Source organism: Coffea eugenioides, chromosome 9, assembly GCF_003713205.1.
Source record: "Coffea eugenioides isolate CCC68of chromosome 9, Ceug_1.0, whole genome shotgun sequence".
NCBI lineage: Eukaryota > Viridiplantae > Streptophyta > Magnoliopsida > Gentianales > Rubiaceae > Coffea > Coffea eugenioides.
In genome coordinates, this window is record NC_040043.1 from 15,945,681 (window position 1) to 15,959,285 (window position 13,605).

Genomic DNA, 13,605 nt, shown 5'->3' on the forward strand with positions numbered 1-13,605 from the left:
GACACCAGTCTTTTTTTTTCTCTCCACTCTCTCTACTTTTCTCTCGGCTAGATGGAGCAAAACAAAGTGAAACTTTGGCAAATGTTTCTCTCGGCTAAAATGGAGTAAGACAAAGGAAAATATGGGCTAAAGAGGTTTATGTCTTATGCATGGTATTGGCACTTGGCACACAGTCATCATCCACTTGTCAAGCATGCAAAAATTGTCAGGAATTATTTGAACAATTACCCCACATTTTTATATTATCATATTCTGTCCCTACTAATTTTCTTATTCTAGTTAGTGTTAATTCCTATAAGGGTTGATCCTACACTAATTTAGGGTACAATCAAGCTGTTTAATCACAAGAAACAAGTAAACTTATAAGTTAAATAATAACAAGCAAATTGTAGTACTTTCAAATTCTAAATGAAAACATAAATTGCGCAGATAATTTTTTTCAGGCTCTCACAGTTTCTGTGAGAAAAAAAAGAGTTCTTGTTTGTTACATAGGTTGATAATTGTAGTTCATGATTTTTTTTTTTTTTTTTAGTGTTTTTTTGGATGAATCTAAGGATGAGAGTTTGCCACTGAGATAAAATGTAGAAACTCTTCTATTTGATGGAGTTGAGAAACGGTTTATTATTGATAATGGAGGCTTGTGTTTGAAAACTCTTGGTTACGTTCTTGGAATTTTGATGTAAAGAGTTGTTCTACACAAAAAATATAGTACACATTCCTGGTAAATTTGATAGCACTGGAATAGAAAATTATCTATGGTGGCTCATCAATCAAAATTGAACTGATCATATTTGTTTGAGTTGCGGTAGAAAGCGGATGAAGCTGTTAGGCTTGATGGGCATTTTGGTACATCTCCCACCTCTTCTTGTCAAAGGTGTCTATGTTTTTTGACTAACGGCGGATTGCCTTTGTTATGGTTTCGTGGATTAGGCGGATCATTTTGTAATTTGGAAAGACATCCGAGATTGATTCATAATTTGGTAAAACTTCAAGGGAGGTATATTTTAATTTTAATTAACCAACCCTTTTTCTTATGAAAAACACTACCGCCTTTAAAAATTTTATGCACCTTAGAGCTACAAAGTTGTTTAGTTGTCAATTTCATAACATAGATAGTAAACATTTTTACACTATTCATTTTGTGGTTAAATGAACATATTGGAATAGAAATTTTTTTTTCTTTACTTATCTTTTTCTTGTAGTTAAGTAAACACTTTTAGACTTCATTTTGTGATTAAATGGACATATTGGAATAGAAATATTTTTCTAAATGTATCTTACGGTGAATTTTCTCAAATAAACCTGTTATAAGATACATTATTTCTCATTATACATGGAGTTAACTTTCCACGATGTAACTGAGTTTGCAGAACAATTTTGTTAGTGCCTCTTGGTTGCCAAAGCTTTATCATCTTGGAGACTAAGTTTCATTTTGGCTGCAAAAGGCAAATTAAATTAGTGACTAAAAATTGCAAATTATATTTGCAAATATTGAAGGCCAAAAGTTTGCTATTGTGGAAAAGAAACAACAAATTTGGTTTCCAAAATTTAGTAATTGTGAGCAGTTGTTTTTTTCTTTTAGAAAGTAGTGATTACATTGCTATAAAAAGTTATCGGACACCATTAAATTTGGTTGCTTTATCGTTTAAATTTAACGACTAAATTTGCTCATTGGTTTCCAAGCTCAGGTAGAAGAACTAGTCGTATGGTGAACAAATTTCGTTATAGCAGTCACGATGTTCAACAATTAGATACCAAATTTCGTTATAGCTGGTGTTGTAAAAAACAAAGCCTTTAGTGATCAATTATTTTTTGGCTGAAAATGATTTTGGTAGTAACTAGTGACAAAGCCAGGACCCATAATTAAGGGTCAATCCTCACTTAAGTCAATAATATCAGTTTTAAGTTTCAATTATTGGTTTTCAAAAGAAGTTTAGTACAATATAGTCATATAAAAATTCAGTCCACAATTTTCAGATCCTTTCTTTCTCCGGTGGTTGTTTTACTTTTAAGACGCGCAAGTGGAAACTTTTATAAATTTTTTGGGGGAAAGTAGATTTTTACAAAATTTAGGGGGTCCAAACGTGAGACAAATTGAAATTTCTGACATTTGTAAGCTTAATTTCTAAGTTTTGAGAGTTGAGCCACCGTCAACGCCTGTGCAATAATCTTATTTTCTGTTGCCATGCCTAATGGCGACCAAATTTTAATCTTCTGTTACCAATGTCTCTAGTTACTAAATCCCATTTTATTGTAGTCAACAGCATTTGTAACTTTATATGAATATCAGCAATTAAATCCCATTTTTCTTGTCAACAGAATCTCTAATTTTATAGCCACTTTTCAACAAAATATTGTTGATGAATTTGTAGTGTAAGAACAATTCTTGACAATTTGGTAGAGGTATGCGGAACACGTAGAGGGCCACTGGCTCTTTTAGCTGTGGTGCTAAGCATTTGGCCCAAATAGACTAATAAGATAGAGGGGCTAAAAGATCAATCAAATAGTTCCCATTTGGCTATTGCTTGAGGAGGATCAAATGTCTCCCAATTGGTTGTTACGATAACAGGTTTTATCCTTGCATTCGAGAGCTTGAGCACATCAAGTGTTTCAACACACTTCTCCACTCTCTTTCCCTGCAAATATACCATCAATTTAACATCAATTACTTGACTAAATACATTAATATTCTATGAGACTAGGGGAGCACAAAGGTATGAAATTCGACTAAAATTGTTACCCTTTTTTTTTAGTGGCAAACTCCGTCGATAGAGGGATGCCTGCCCCATTTTCTATTAAAACTGGAGCATAAATTTACCCGCATAGTTTTTTTTTTTTTTAGATACTCAAGCTCCAAATGCACGTAAATTTATTTAAAATTTCAGTGCATTTTGTTAGGTTATTTCAATAGTTTATATGGTATATATATACATATATATGTGTGTGTGTATATATATATATATTATATATCTCTCTCTTCTTCTTTTGCAATTTCATTCAATAGTTTTTTTGAAAGATTAACTTATCTGACTAAGTTCAAGTGTTTTAAATATTTATATTTAAAAACAAAGTACAGTCACACTGGAATTGCAAAATATTTTGCTTCTGATTTCTCACAAGGAAACTTTTATAGGTGTTCTACTTAACCTTTTTGGGAACCATGTTGAAAGTCGATTGCATTTTATGTCAAGTTTGCATCCTTCTTCTGTCCCTATTACGATATTTTGACAATAATGTTCTAAAGAACTTATTTTGACACTTTTAAAAATAGGGGGAAAAAAAACTTATGAAGCATTACTCATTTAATAGATCCCGTCTCTTTAAACATAAAAATTTTTAAACATTGCTGGGGGATAAATTGCAAAGAATAGAGCCCATCTCTCTTTTTTAAAAAATTTATTATTATTATTATTTGAATAGAGTAAATCTTACCTGCAAAGATTTCTTCTCACATGCATCTCCTTCTGCAGAAATAATATCAAGCTTGACAGCTTGTCTCATTAACATCTCAATAAGTGTAGTGATCTGTAATTCTGGTACCTTATTCCCACGTGTAATTGATTTTTCTATTGCACAAACCTGCAGACATAAATAAACAGGAATGAACCCAAAAAGATCATCATGTTTCAGTAGAGCTACCTAATCAAAAGAATAAAATAGGTAACGAATGTGTTATCATTGGCATGATTTTTATTCCAAAATCCAAGTTCGAAATGCCATTTTTTCTGTCTACTAGGAACAGTTAAATATATATATCACTGTGATAGCTGGATTTTGCCAATCAGGTATTCTTAGTTACTTGACTAACAGATTAGAAAGATAAAATCAAATATTCATTTTTTTTACTGGTTGTCAAATTTTTCCTGCTCAAGCTGCCCATCTTCCCAGTGCGCAATAAATAAATAAATAAGCAACTGATCAAATTAAAATTTTTTCTAGTGAAAAACTAACAATTATATTCATGCATTGCAAATGTATTTCTCTAAACTTAATGGTCAAAACAATTGTACTTGTAGTGAAAATACTTATGAAATATCAGCTTTAATCATCTCGTCTGAATTGATTACTGATATCCCATCCAATGATAATAGTATATACACTTTTAATGTATATAAAATTTATTCTAAAGTAACTCCCTTTACCTCGAGCCTAACTCTTTGGCCGAGTTTCAAATCCTAGGTGCCAAATATAATTTTGTTTAGCATAAGTAGAAAATAAATCCAAGTATTAAAATAAAATTAGATTAACTTAAAATTAAGTAAAATGTGAATTCCCTTATTAATTACGCCCTTTTCAAATGCCCCACTCCGTCTGACAATGCCCTTTACTCCTTACCAAATTCAGTTGGTGGATGCCATGATGTCAAGAATCTATTGCATAAGGTAACACAAAATATCATATGGGCACTGATGTCCCAAAATTCTAATGGGAGCCACATGATTATGAGGCTAAATTGATTGTTTGATACTGACTCAATAATCTCTTCTTCAAATTATTTAAACAGAAAAAAAATGCTTACTTAGTCCTTCAATTATTTAGTAAAATATATTTAGCCTCTAAACATTTATTTTTATTATTTTCTTTTATTTTCATTAACTTAGTCACTAAAGGTTTATTTATTTAGCCTATTTTAGAAATTAACTCCGTTCTAATTAAAAAGTTGAAGGACTAATTAAGCACTTTATCTATTATACTATTCACCAGTTGACGTCATCGAGAAGCTTTTGGATAAGCAAGCCAAGTGTCATTTTTAAATAGGTTATTTATTATTTAGAGTTCTACCAAATCTTAAAAAGATTTCAAATTCAACAAACAAATTGTAACAACTGTTAAATACTTTATATTAAAATTTATATTATTTTTGACTGTCTATAGTTTCCGTGCATAGCATGAGACATAAACCTAGTTTTTCCTATTAAAAAAAATAGCCATTCAAGTAAATTAACTTCCGAAGACTAGCCAATATTAAGCCTCATGCAAACGTGCTTTTTGTAACAATAAGCCTTTTTTTCTTTTTACTTTTTGTAATAACAAGTCAAACTACGAAAACTGCCGAAAATGCTCACCTGTTCCGCCAGCTTATCAACCTCCATGAGTACGTCATCAATCAAGCGATGAGCGGCCTGGATCTTCGCATTCCTACGCATCTCAATCAACCTCCTCTCTCTAAATTCTGGATCCTCTATTAGTATGACTTTTGAGTGGTCTTTGACTCCGCATCTGTCCAAATAGTCTCCATTTTGTCTCTCTTTTCCTCTGTATATTAGCCTTTGTTCGCCAGGTTGTAACCCACTGTCTGCTGTAAGGAGCTTCTTCAATTCTCCTGCCACCCAATTTCACGCACAGCCACAAATTATTAATTTTACAATTCATTTATCTTGACTTGAAGTTATCTTGATTTTGGCATGCATTATTTTATGAATTAATTTTTTTGCACTCATAGTGTATATAATTTTAAATTTGAATAAATAATAATTATATAAAATTTGAATTTAAAATTTAACTTTTGTACATGTGTCATATATTCAAAAATGATACTAGATTTACTCTTTTTTTTTATTTCAGTAAGTAAAATTTTCTCTGTGTATTTTGAAGTTTAATAACCTTTGTGTGTTAAGTAAATGAACTATGCTAATATGCATAAATCACTAGATTATTGGTGTTTACATAAAATAGATTTGTGGACCATTAAGCATATATATCACTCTAGCTTATAAAACGAGGTGGAAATTGCATAAAGGACCTTATATTCTAGCAAATAACAATTGTAACATCTATACTAATCCTGATCTGCAAAGAAGCTCAATTAGTTTATGCCCCTTGAAAAGAATTAAATAAAGGGGATATCCCTAGCATAAAAGTTGCAAATATTATTACCAAAAAAAATGAAGAACTAAAAATAAGTCAGTGAGAGCCTTATGTTATTTTTTTTTTTAAAAAAAAAACGAAGCAGAAGAAGAAAATGTTCATTTTTTACACTTTTACTACTTCTACAACTTGGATAATGGAAGTAAAAACATTCACAAAAGTAAATTAACAATTGTTTCACCAAACTTTTTCTAACTTGCTGGTAAGGTGTCTCAAGAGCATGAGCAACTTTAACTGTAATAAAACATGAGCACAAAAGTAATTCTGCAAACCCTCAGAAACCAGATCAATAGACAAAAATTGATCCACCATTAATACTGGTGAGTATTTTCCTGCACTTACCAAATGTTGCTTGAGAGCTGATAGAGATCTCATAGCGCATTGCGCCAAAAACCACTCTAACGCGAAAACGTGGAACCATGGCTGCAAAATCTGAACAATTCTCACTTCTTTTCTGCACCAGCATCCCACCTGGTCTCATCTCCCACTCTACCTCCTCCTCTTTCACATCCGATGACGTCGTGGTTGTTCCGGCATTTTCACCTGATGATTTACGTGCCCGATTGAATTTTCTCTTTATCATCTTCAAAGAAAAATAAACCCAAATGTCCTCAATGTGTAGTAATATATATTTTCTCTTGCAAGAAAATACCTGCCTGGTTCTTCCAAGCTCTAGCGGCCCTTTTACCTATATATGTCGGGGCAAAACCAGAGGCTCATATAAATGAGAGAAGATTGCTTAGAAAAATAACAGAATTGAATGAGAAAATGGCCACTGGACCAATGAGAAACTGCACAGGTGTGAAGGGTCCCGTCAACTGGTTAGACAGCTAAGCAAAGTAGCAAAACATAACCGACATCCTTCTTTTTAATTTTCTAATTTTTATGTAAAATAAATAACTTTGCCGACAATCTACGGAAGGAAGGTAGGTTTTGCTACCTTTGTACATTTGTGTATTATTTGCTGTGAGGTCTTGTTTGCTTTTGAAGAAGAGTTTAAGCTTGGTTTGGCCAGTTGGTTTTGTCTTGTAGGATGAAGAGAAATCATCAAGCCCCCACAATAATGAATTGAGTGGAAGACTTTTGCCTTTATGTAGCTTGGTTGGTTGATTTTGGATTAGGTGAAACTGTTGTTAGATTTACTCATGCTGGCCTTCATTGACAGTGAAGGATTACGCGGGATAAGATGGGACTAATGAGTAATCATTATTGTTTTCTTTGTCTTTAGGTAATGAGGCTAAGTGATACTTTTTATGACATTTTTTTTCCTTTTTTGGATAGAAATTTAGTCACTAGAAGCAATTCATGCTATAGCATGGGGCACATTCAAAGTAAGTTTCAATTTATGATGCAATGAATATTATTGAAAAAAAGAAAATATTGATTAGAGCTACTTTTATCTTTATGCAAAAAAGATATGTGTACACTACATCCTTACTTTTGTTGACACTTGAAAGCTCAGCGAAGGATTATATCGCCTAAAATTTACAAAAGGAAAACTTATAGTTCTTCTCATTGAATTTGGGTTTGTACCCCTTTAGTCAAAGAAGGAAAATTCTTCTTATTTTCAGGTGAACTTGGAAATGAGAGTTATTTTGGGGATGAGTATCTATATTAGTTTAATGAACATGTGGTACTCCTTCACTGGTTAACACTAAATTTTTGAAAAGTAATTCATTGTTTTTTAAATTAAAATGACAAAAAATATTGTATAAAGTGCATGGGAGGCTACTAAACTTTTGAAAAGTTTTGTATCATCTATTAAATTATTTTTTGTCTCAAATTAGCTGCCAAATTTTAGGAAGCACTTCATCTGGATCATTCTAAAATTGACTGTTAACTCGAAGGCAATACATGAGAAAAGCACGCCGGTTCTCTAAGGACATTTTCGACATTTTATCCAAAATTCACCATCCCTGAGCTAATTAACTAGTCTCTCTCGTGCAAAACAAAAAAAAAATTATATTTTTTTCTTACCTAAACACCTGGACTCTGGTCTTTTTTTTCGCATGGCGGAGGGTAGTCAATTGACTTGGAGTTGGTAGGCTTTGGACGAAATGTCGAGAATGTCCTCTGAGAACCGGCAATGTCGTGATTGGTTACCGTCCAAGTCAACTGCCAAATTTAACAAAATGGTCAAGATGAGGTACTTTTCGGAGTTTAGCAGGTAACTTAGCACAAGAAATAATTTAACGGATGATAGAAAATTTTTCAAAAGTTTATTGACCTTCCATGCACTTTAGCCAAATAATTTTTAATGCACCTTCCTTAAGTTTTTTAAACACATCTTTCTTTAAGTTGTCAAAAAACATTTTCAGGTGAAACCGTGACTAATTAAAAGTGAAAAGGATATCGAAGAAGATAGAAGAGGTGTGCGGATATTTTCCTTTCAATATTTCCTATTAACAAGTATGATTGTTAACAAAGGAACCTAATAATGACAAATTGTCTTTTCCTATACTAAATTCCATCATGATTAAAATATAGCCCATAACATCGACTGCCATCCCTAAAACTCTAGCTTTAGAAAATCGGGACTTGTATGATTAAATATTTGCCCTAAAGTAACAATCAAATAATCCTTAACAATCAAATTAAAGAGTAAGAAAAAGAAATAGAACCTCTTGATTTATAATAATTTGGCCACACTTGTTGTTGTTTATGACTTGTGTCTGTTTATAAAATTTTTTCAAGTTTGGCGTTTCATTCACTAAGCGTCCAGGTGAGACAATCACCCTTGTACACTTTGAGGTAACCCAATCTTCTTGACCGTCGATTTTTGCAACTTATCCTAAGAGAATCTTACTTAATTACAAGAAATTTCAAATTCAAACACACAATCGAAGGGTAGATGTACAAATTAAACTTTCAATTATCATTATTTTGCTAATGTTCTTGCTAAGCTCTGACAATGTATGACAACAGCTTACAAGTCACAAGGATGAGTTTTGGCTTTTACATGATTACAAAATCAAGCTCCAATTCTTGGCCTAAAGCAACTTAAGAGAATGTAATAAATTAAGTTGCCGTGTGTCATGTTTTGAAATAAAAGAGATGTTATAAAAAAATAGATTTTTGGTTTCAAAAAATATAAATGAAAAAGGGCCTAAAATGAGACTAAAGAAATGCGATAGTTGGGCTCAACATTTAGTCTAAAAAGAATTTTTAAGAAAAAGAAAGTCACCACTTGGTACTGAATTTAGATGTATCAAATCACTCAAAAAATTATTTTTTATAAAATAAAATAAAACCCTTTTAAGTGACTGTAGGTCTTTGAAAACGAGAAAAAAATGACTTCGGAAGTTACGGTTTAAGAGAGAGAAGGTAAAGATTCGATTAATTCAAATCTAAGATACCCTTTCAACCTAACCTAAGTTAGTTGTGAGGTTTAGTTAAATTTTTCTAATCTAATCCTTAAACTTATCACATTTTGATGTTTTTATATGAGTGCAAAGTCTAAACCTAAAAGAGATTTTGGGAGAGACAAAATGTCCCTTCAAGGTTTAATTGATACCAATCACATTAATTGTGAGATCCAAGAAAAATCCCCTAAAGGGGTCATGAGTAAGCGAAAGAAAAAAAATGAGACTCAAAGAAATAGAAATTATAATGTATATAAGTATACATGACTAAAGAGAGGGGAATGCAATATAACGGGTACGAGAAACTAAAACTTCTGATACAATTTTTCTTCTTGTAAAGGGATAATAGCGTGTCAAGGTTAAAAAGCCACACTCGCTCATTTTTTATATTCAAAGGATTACTTTTCTAATCTAAACAAGCAAATGGACTATCTAATTTCCTAATAACCTATATGAAATGTAAGTCTAAATAATATGGTTCATGCATATAGGGATAAGAGAATAATATAAGAAGAAATATCATGCCAATGAGAAAAGTTCCTAAAAATAGAAAAATATCATGAAATGGAATGAATGTCACATAATTCATGAATCTAGTGCATGGGCGAGGCTATCAGTCTAGTATTACTAGTCCATTTCTATAGATCCTCATTAGCATTGGACTAACGAGAAAGCGAGAAAAAGTCACAATTCGCATTGGACTCGTATGATGACATCAGACATTCATGCTTTATAATAATAGTAAAATGAATAGAGTATAAATTAAAAGCAAGTAAGTACATAGAAACACATAAAACACATAAGACATATAATACATAAGTATAATATCAAGATGCAAGATCCTAAGAAAGCGAGTAAAAGCTATAAACATATAAGCCATATAAACACACCACAACCCTATCTTTTACATTAGGGAACATAAATACAATCTAAACGAGAGAACAGAAGAAAATAAACATATTTAACTTATCTATTACATTTGGGGACTTAACTACAATTTAGAGTGGGAAAATACATGAAAATAGCCCCTTTCTAACCTATCTATTATATTTATCTATCTAATTACAAGTTTTCCGAAAGAAAAAATATAACATATCTATTACATCTTGGGTATTTAAATATCCTCCAAATTATTACAAAACTTAAATTAAATGAGCATAAAAAATGAATAGAAACTTAAAATAAATAAACAAAAGAAAACACATAAACATATAAACGCATAGGAGCATATAGGAGCACATAAGAGTAAATAAACAAAATTTAAAGGGTAATAGAGGTATCTCCCTTTTGAAATAGTGACTAAATGAGGGGATATTGACCCATTTATACTCATGAATCAACAAAAAGATCAAGGCACCAATTTAATTGAAAATATTTTAAAAGAAAACATAAACATATACTAAATTCACCTTATTATGCCAAAAAATGTAAATAAACTTAAAACACCTAAAATTTACAAATTAAATGCATTTAATTGAAGCATAATTAGCAATTAAAAAAGGAAAACAATTATAATTGAGAAATCAAAAGCCATTAGGGACTAAATTACAAAATTTAGAAAGTTTTAGGTCAAAACATAATTTTTGAAAAATTAGGGGCCAAAAATTAAATAAAGACAAAATTTAGGAGCCAAAATGCAATTAAAATAATGACTTAAATAAAAAAAATCCAAATTTTTTTGAGTCACAATGAAATTACTCAAAAGTCTATGGGCCAATTTCAAATCAAATTAGAGAAGAGGCAATTAAATTCGATTTGGGCTGTTTCTGTTGCTTGGACTATACCACCTTGGCTTAGAAGAAAAATGTAAACCATTTTCACATAAAAATAAATAAGTCCAATTGAAAATTCAAGGAATCCCAAAGAACAAACATGTCTAAATTAAACCCCAAAACTCAACTATAAACCCCAGCCAAAACCAAAAACAAAATAATAACAGAAGCCAATCATTTATTTCTATCTTTTCCTTTTCCTTTTATTTGTTTTTCTTCTTCCTCTTCCTCTCTTTAGTTTTCTCCCTTTTTGGCCAACTTCAAACTTCTCTACTGGCGTCCATGGCTGCTTCGGCAACTCGCCTGGGTCACTGTCCACTGTCGGTCGTCAAAATTCACCAAAATACCATCCTGGGCTCTATCTTTTGCGTAGATGGCATTTCTGAGCTCAATTTTTTCCAAAAAAGCACAAAAAGGGTTCAAAACCCAAATTTACAGCCGAGTCTCTATTTTTCCAACTCATTCAAATCTTCACTACAATCCACAAAACTTACACGAAAACAACCCTTATAGATTTTAGAGTGCAACTATGGTCTTAGTTTGACAAGAAAGAATAAACAAAATGACTAATTAAAGTAAAAACAACCCCAATTCCTATAACCCAATTCATTGCTTTTATGTATAAAACTTGCAAAATCTTGCTCTAAACATGCTCATGAAGCTAAGAGGCATTGGACGGAAGCAAACACTAGTTAATTATTTCCTTTCAAAACCAGAACACAAGTTTCTACAACAAACTATATCGTCCCTTTCATTCAGAAAAATGAAAGGTCTAAGCTTCAGTCAACAAAACCAAGAAAAGGCTAACCACAAAGCATTGGTTAATACGATTGGAAAGTAAGATAATACCTTAGCAAAAGTAGCAGTCTTTTGGTTCAAAATTTTTGATGTAAACTCCCAGGCCTCAATCGTCCCTTTGCTTCCTTCTTTTTTTTGTTTAAGAGAAAAGAGAGAACTGAGAGAAAGAGAAAGAGATTGGGGGAGAACAGTGTGTTGTGTGTTAATGTCTAAACAAATTGTGAAAGAGAGGAGGAGAGAGGAGGAGTCGAGAGATGGTGAAAGATTAATTGTAGTGTTGTATGTGAAGTTAAGAAAAATTTAGAGAGGGAAAAAAAGAGTCAAGAGAGATAGAGGGGTGAATGGAGTGGGTGTGTATTAGGTTGTCTTGGTGATGATTGTGATTTGGTTTTGGTCAAGAAAAGTCAACAAAATGAACATGGGGTGGATTGTTTTTTTGGGTTAATAATACTTTAGTTGGAAGAAAAAAAATTATTGGGGTGCAAGGATTTGATAAAATTTTGTTAGGATTTTTCCTTTTTTTAAAACTTTCAAATAAGAAAAATAAGAAAATTCACATTGGCATATATGAAAATAAACGATCAATAAGCAAATAAATATTTCAACAAAATATTAATAAACAAAAACAATGATAAAAATTAAAAATTTGGTGTCCACACAATTTTCCCAAATTAAAACTTATTCTAACACCTATCAAGAAAATATTAATATAACCATTTGAAAACGAAACTCACTCAACAAATTGCATAAAATTGGCTAAATCAAACTATAAAGTAATATCTAGTACTCTATAGAACTTTTTTCGTCAAAGTCTCCTTCAATTCTCCCATGGGAGAGAAGCCAAATCTAATCTTTTTCCCTGAGAAGCCCTTTCTCTCTATTTTTTATTGAGCAAAATTATCCATTTTATTGACCAATGAAATTGAGTGCAGACAAGGAACACAAGAGTTCCAATTACATCTTAGCTAATAAAGTGGCTGACATCTTAGCTAATGTAGGTATCTTGCATCCGCAAGATCATGTAAGGGTGTATCACCAACTCTGTTCTCTTCCACAGCTAGCAAAGGGGGAAGTTAGGTTGACTATGCTAGGCCTTCCTTCTATTAGACTTATCAAAGGATCGTCTTGATGACCGGTCCTGGTCTCGGCTTGTAAGCTTCTGATTGGGCAATAAAAGCACGTTACTGTTTCAAAAAAAAAAAAAAAGAGTTCCAATTACATCAGCGTGCTATCACTAGTACTATATTCAGTACATTGTATATCAGTCATCAGCTAAAGCAACTATGATTAAGTACAAGCTCTGTGGCCAATTCCCAATGTGCTCTATTTATTGGCATCTTCCTCCATCCAGCATTAGCATCCCTCATAGCTGAAACAACAAATTCCACAATGTTGACTATAGTCACAGGCTTATGATTGAATATGGTCTGGTTCCTAGTTCTCCAAATGTGTTATATTGCAACCCCAAAGACTAGTCGTTTGACTTGACTTGGAAATGATCTGGTCTTCCAATGATTGCAAGTCCACTACAATTCATTTCTCCATGGTAATGGAACTCTAGGTACTGAGCATGGTTGTTTCAATTTCTGCCATACCCTATTGGACATAAGGCATTCAAAGTATAAGTGCTCCATACTTTTAGTAGCTTCTTTACATAATACACATATGAGATTCCACATTAACACCCCAAGCTTTTAGTCTGTCCTTGGTTGTCAACTTATTCCTGTGTAATAGCCAAGTGATAAAGGAATATCTTGGTATAGATCTAGCCCCCCACATTAGCTTGTACTAGTCAACTCTATTGT

The 13,605-nt window shown here is 32.1% G+C and overlaps 1 protein-coding gene across 1 annotated transcript; it reads right to left on the reverse strand.

Moving 5' to 3' along the window:
- Nucleotides 1–2,303: 2,303 nt before the first annotated feature.
- Nucleotides 2,304–6,574, reverse strand: LOC113783021 (BAG family molecular chaperone regulator 2-like). The gene is made up of 5 exons (XM_027329027.1): nt 6,521–6,574; nt 6,211–6,411; nt 5,067–5,323; nt 3,433–3,579; nt 2,304–2,636 (listed from the first exon to the last, which is right to left on the reverse strand). The coding sequence occupies exons 2-5, from the start codon at nt 6,347–6,349 to the stop codon at nt 2,496–2,498; spliced, it is 684 nt and encodes a 227-aa protein (XP_027184828.1). The 5' UTR covers nt 6,350–6,411; nt 6,521–6,574; the 3' UTR covers nt 2,304–2,495.
- Nucleotides 6,575–13,605: the final 7,031 nt, after the last annotated feature.

Coding starts and splice junctions, on each gene's coding strand:
- LOC113783021 (XM_027329027.1), bottom strand. CDS start 6,349: ATGAGACCAGGTGGGATGCTGGTGCAGAAAAGAAGTGAGAATTGTTCA. Junction 5,324..6,210: donor CAGCTCTCAAGCAACATTTG/GTAAGTGCAGGA, acceptor ATTGGGTGGCAG/GAGAATTGAAGAAGCTCCTT. Junction 3,580..5,066: donor TTGATAAGCTGGCGGAACAG/GTGAGCATTTTC, acceptor TTATGTCTGCAG/GTTTGTGCAATAGAAAAATC.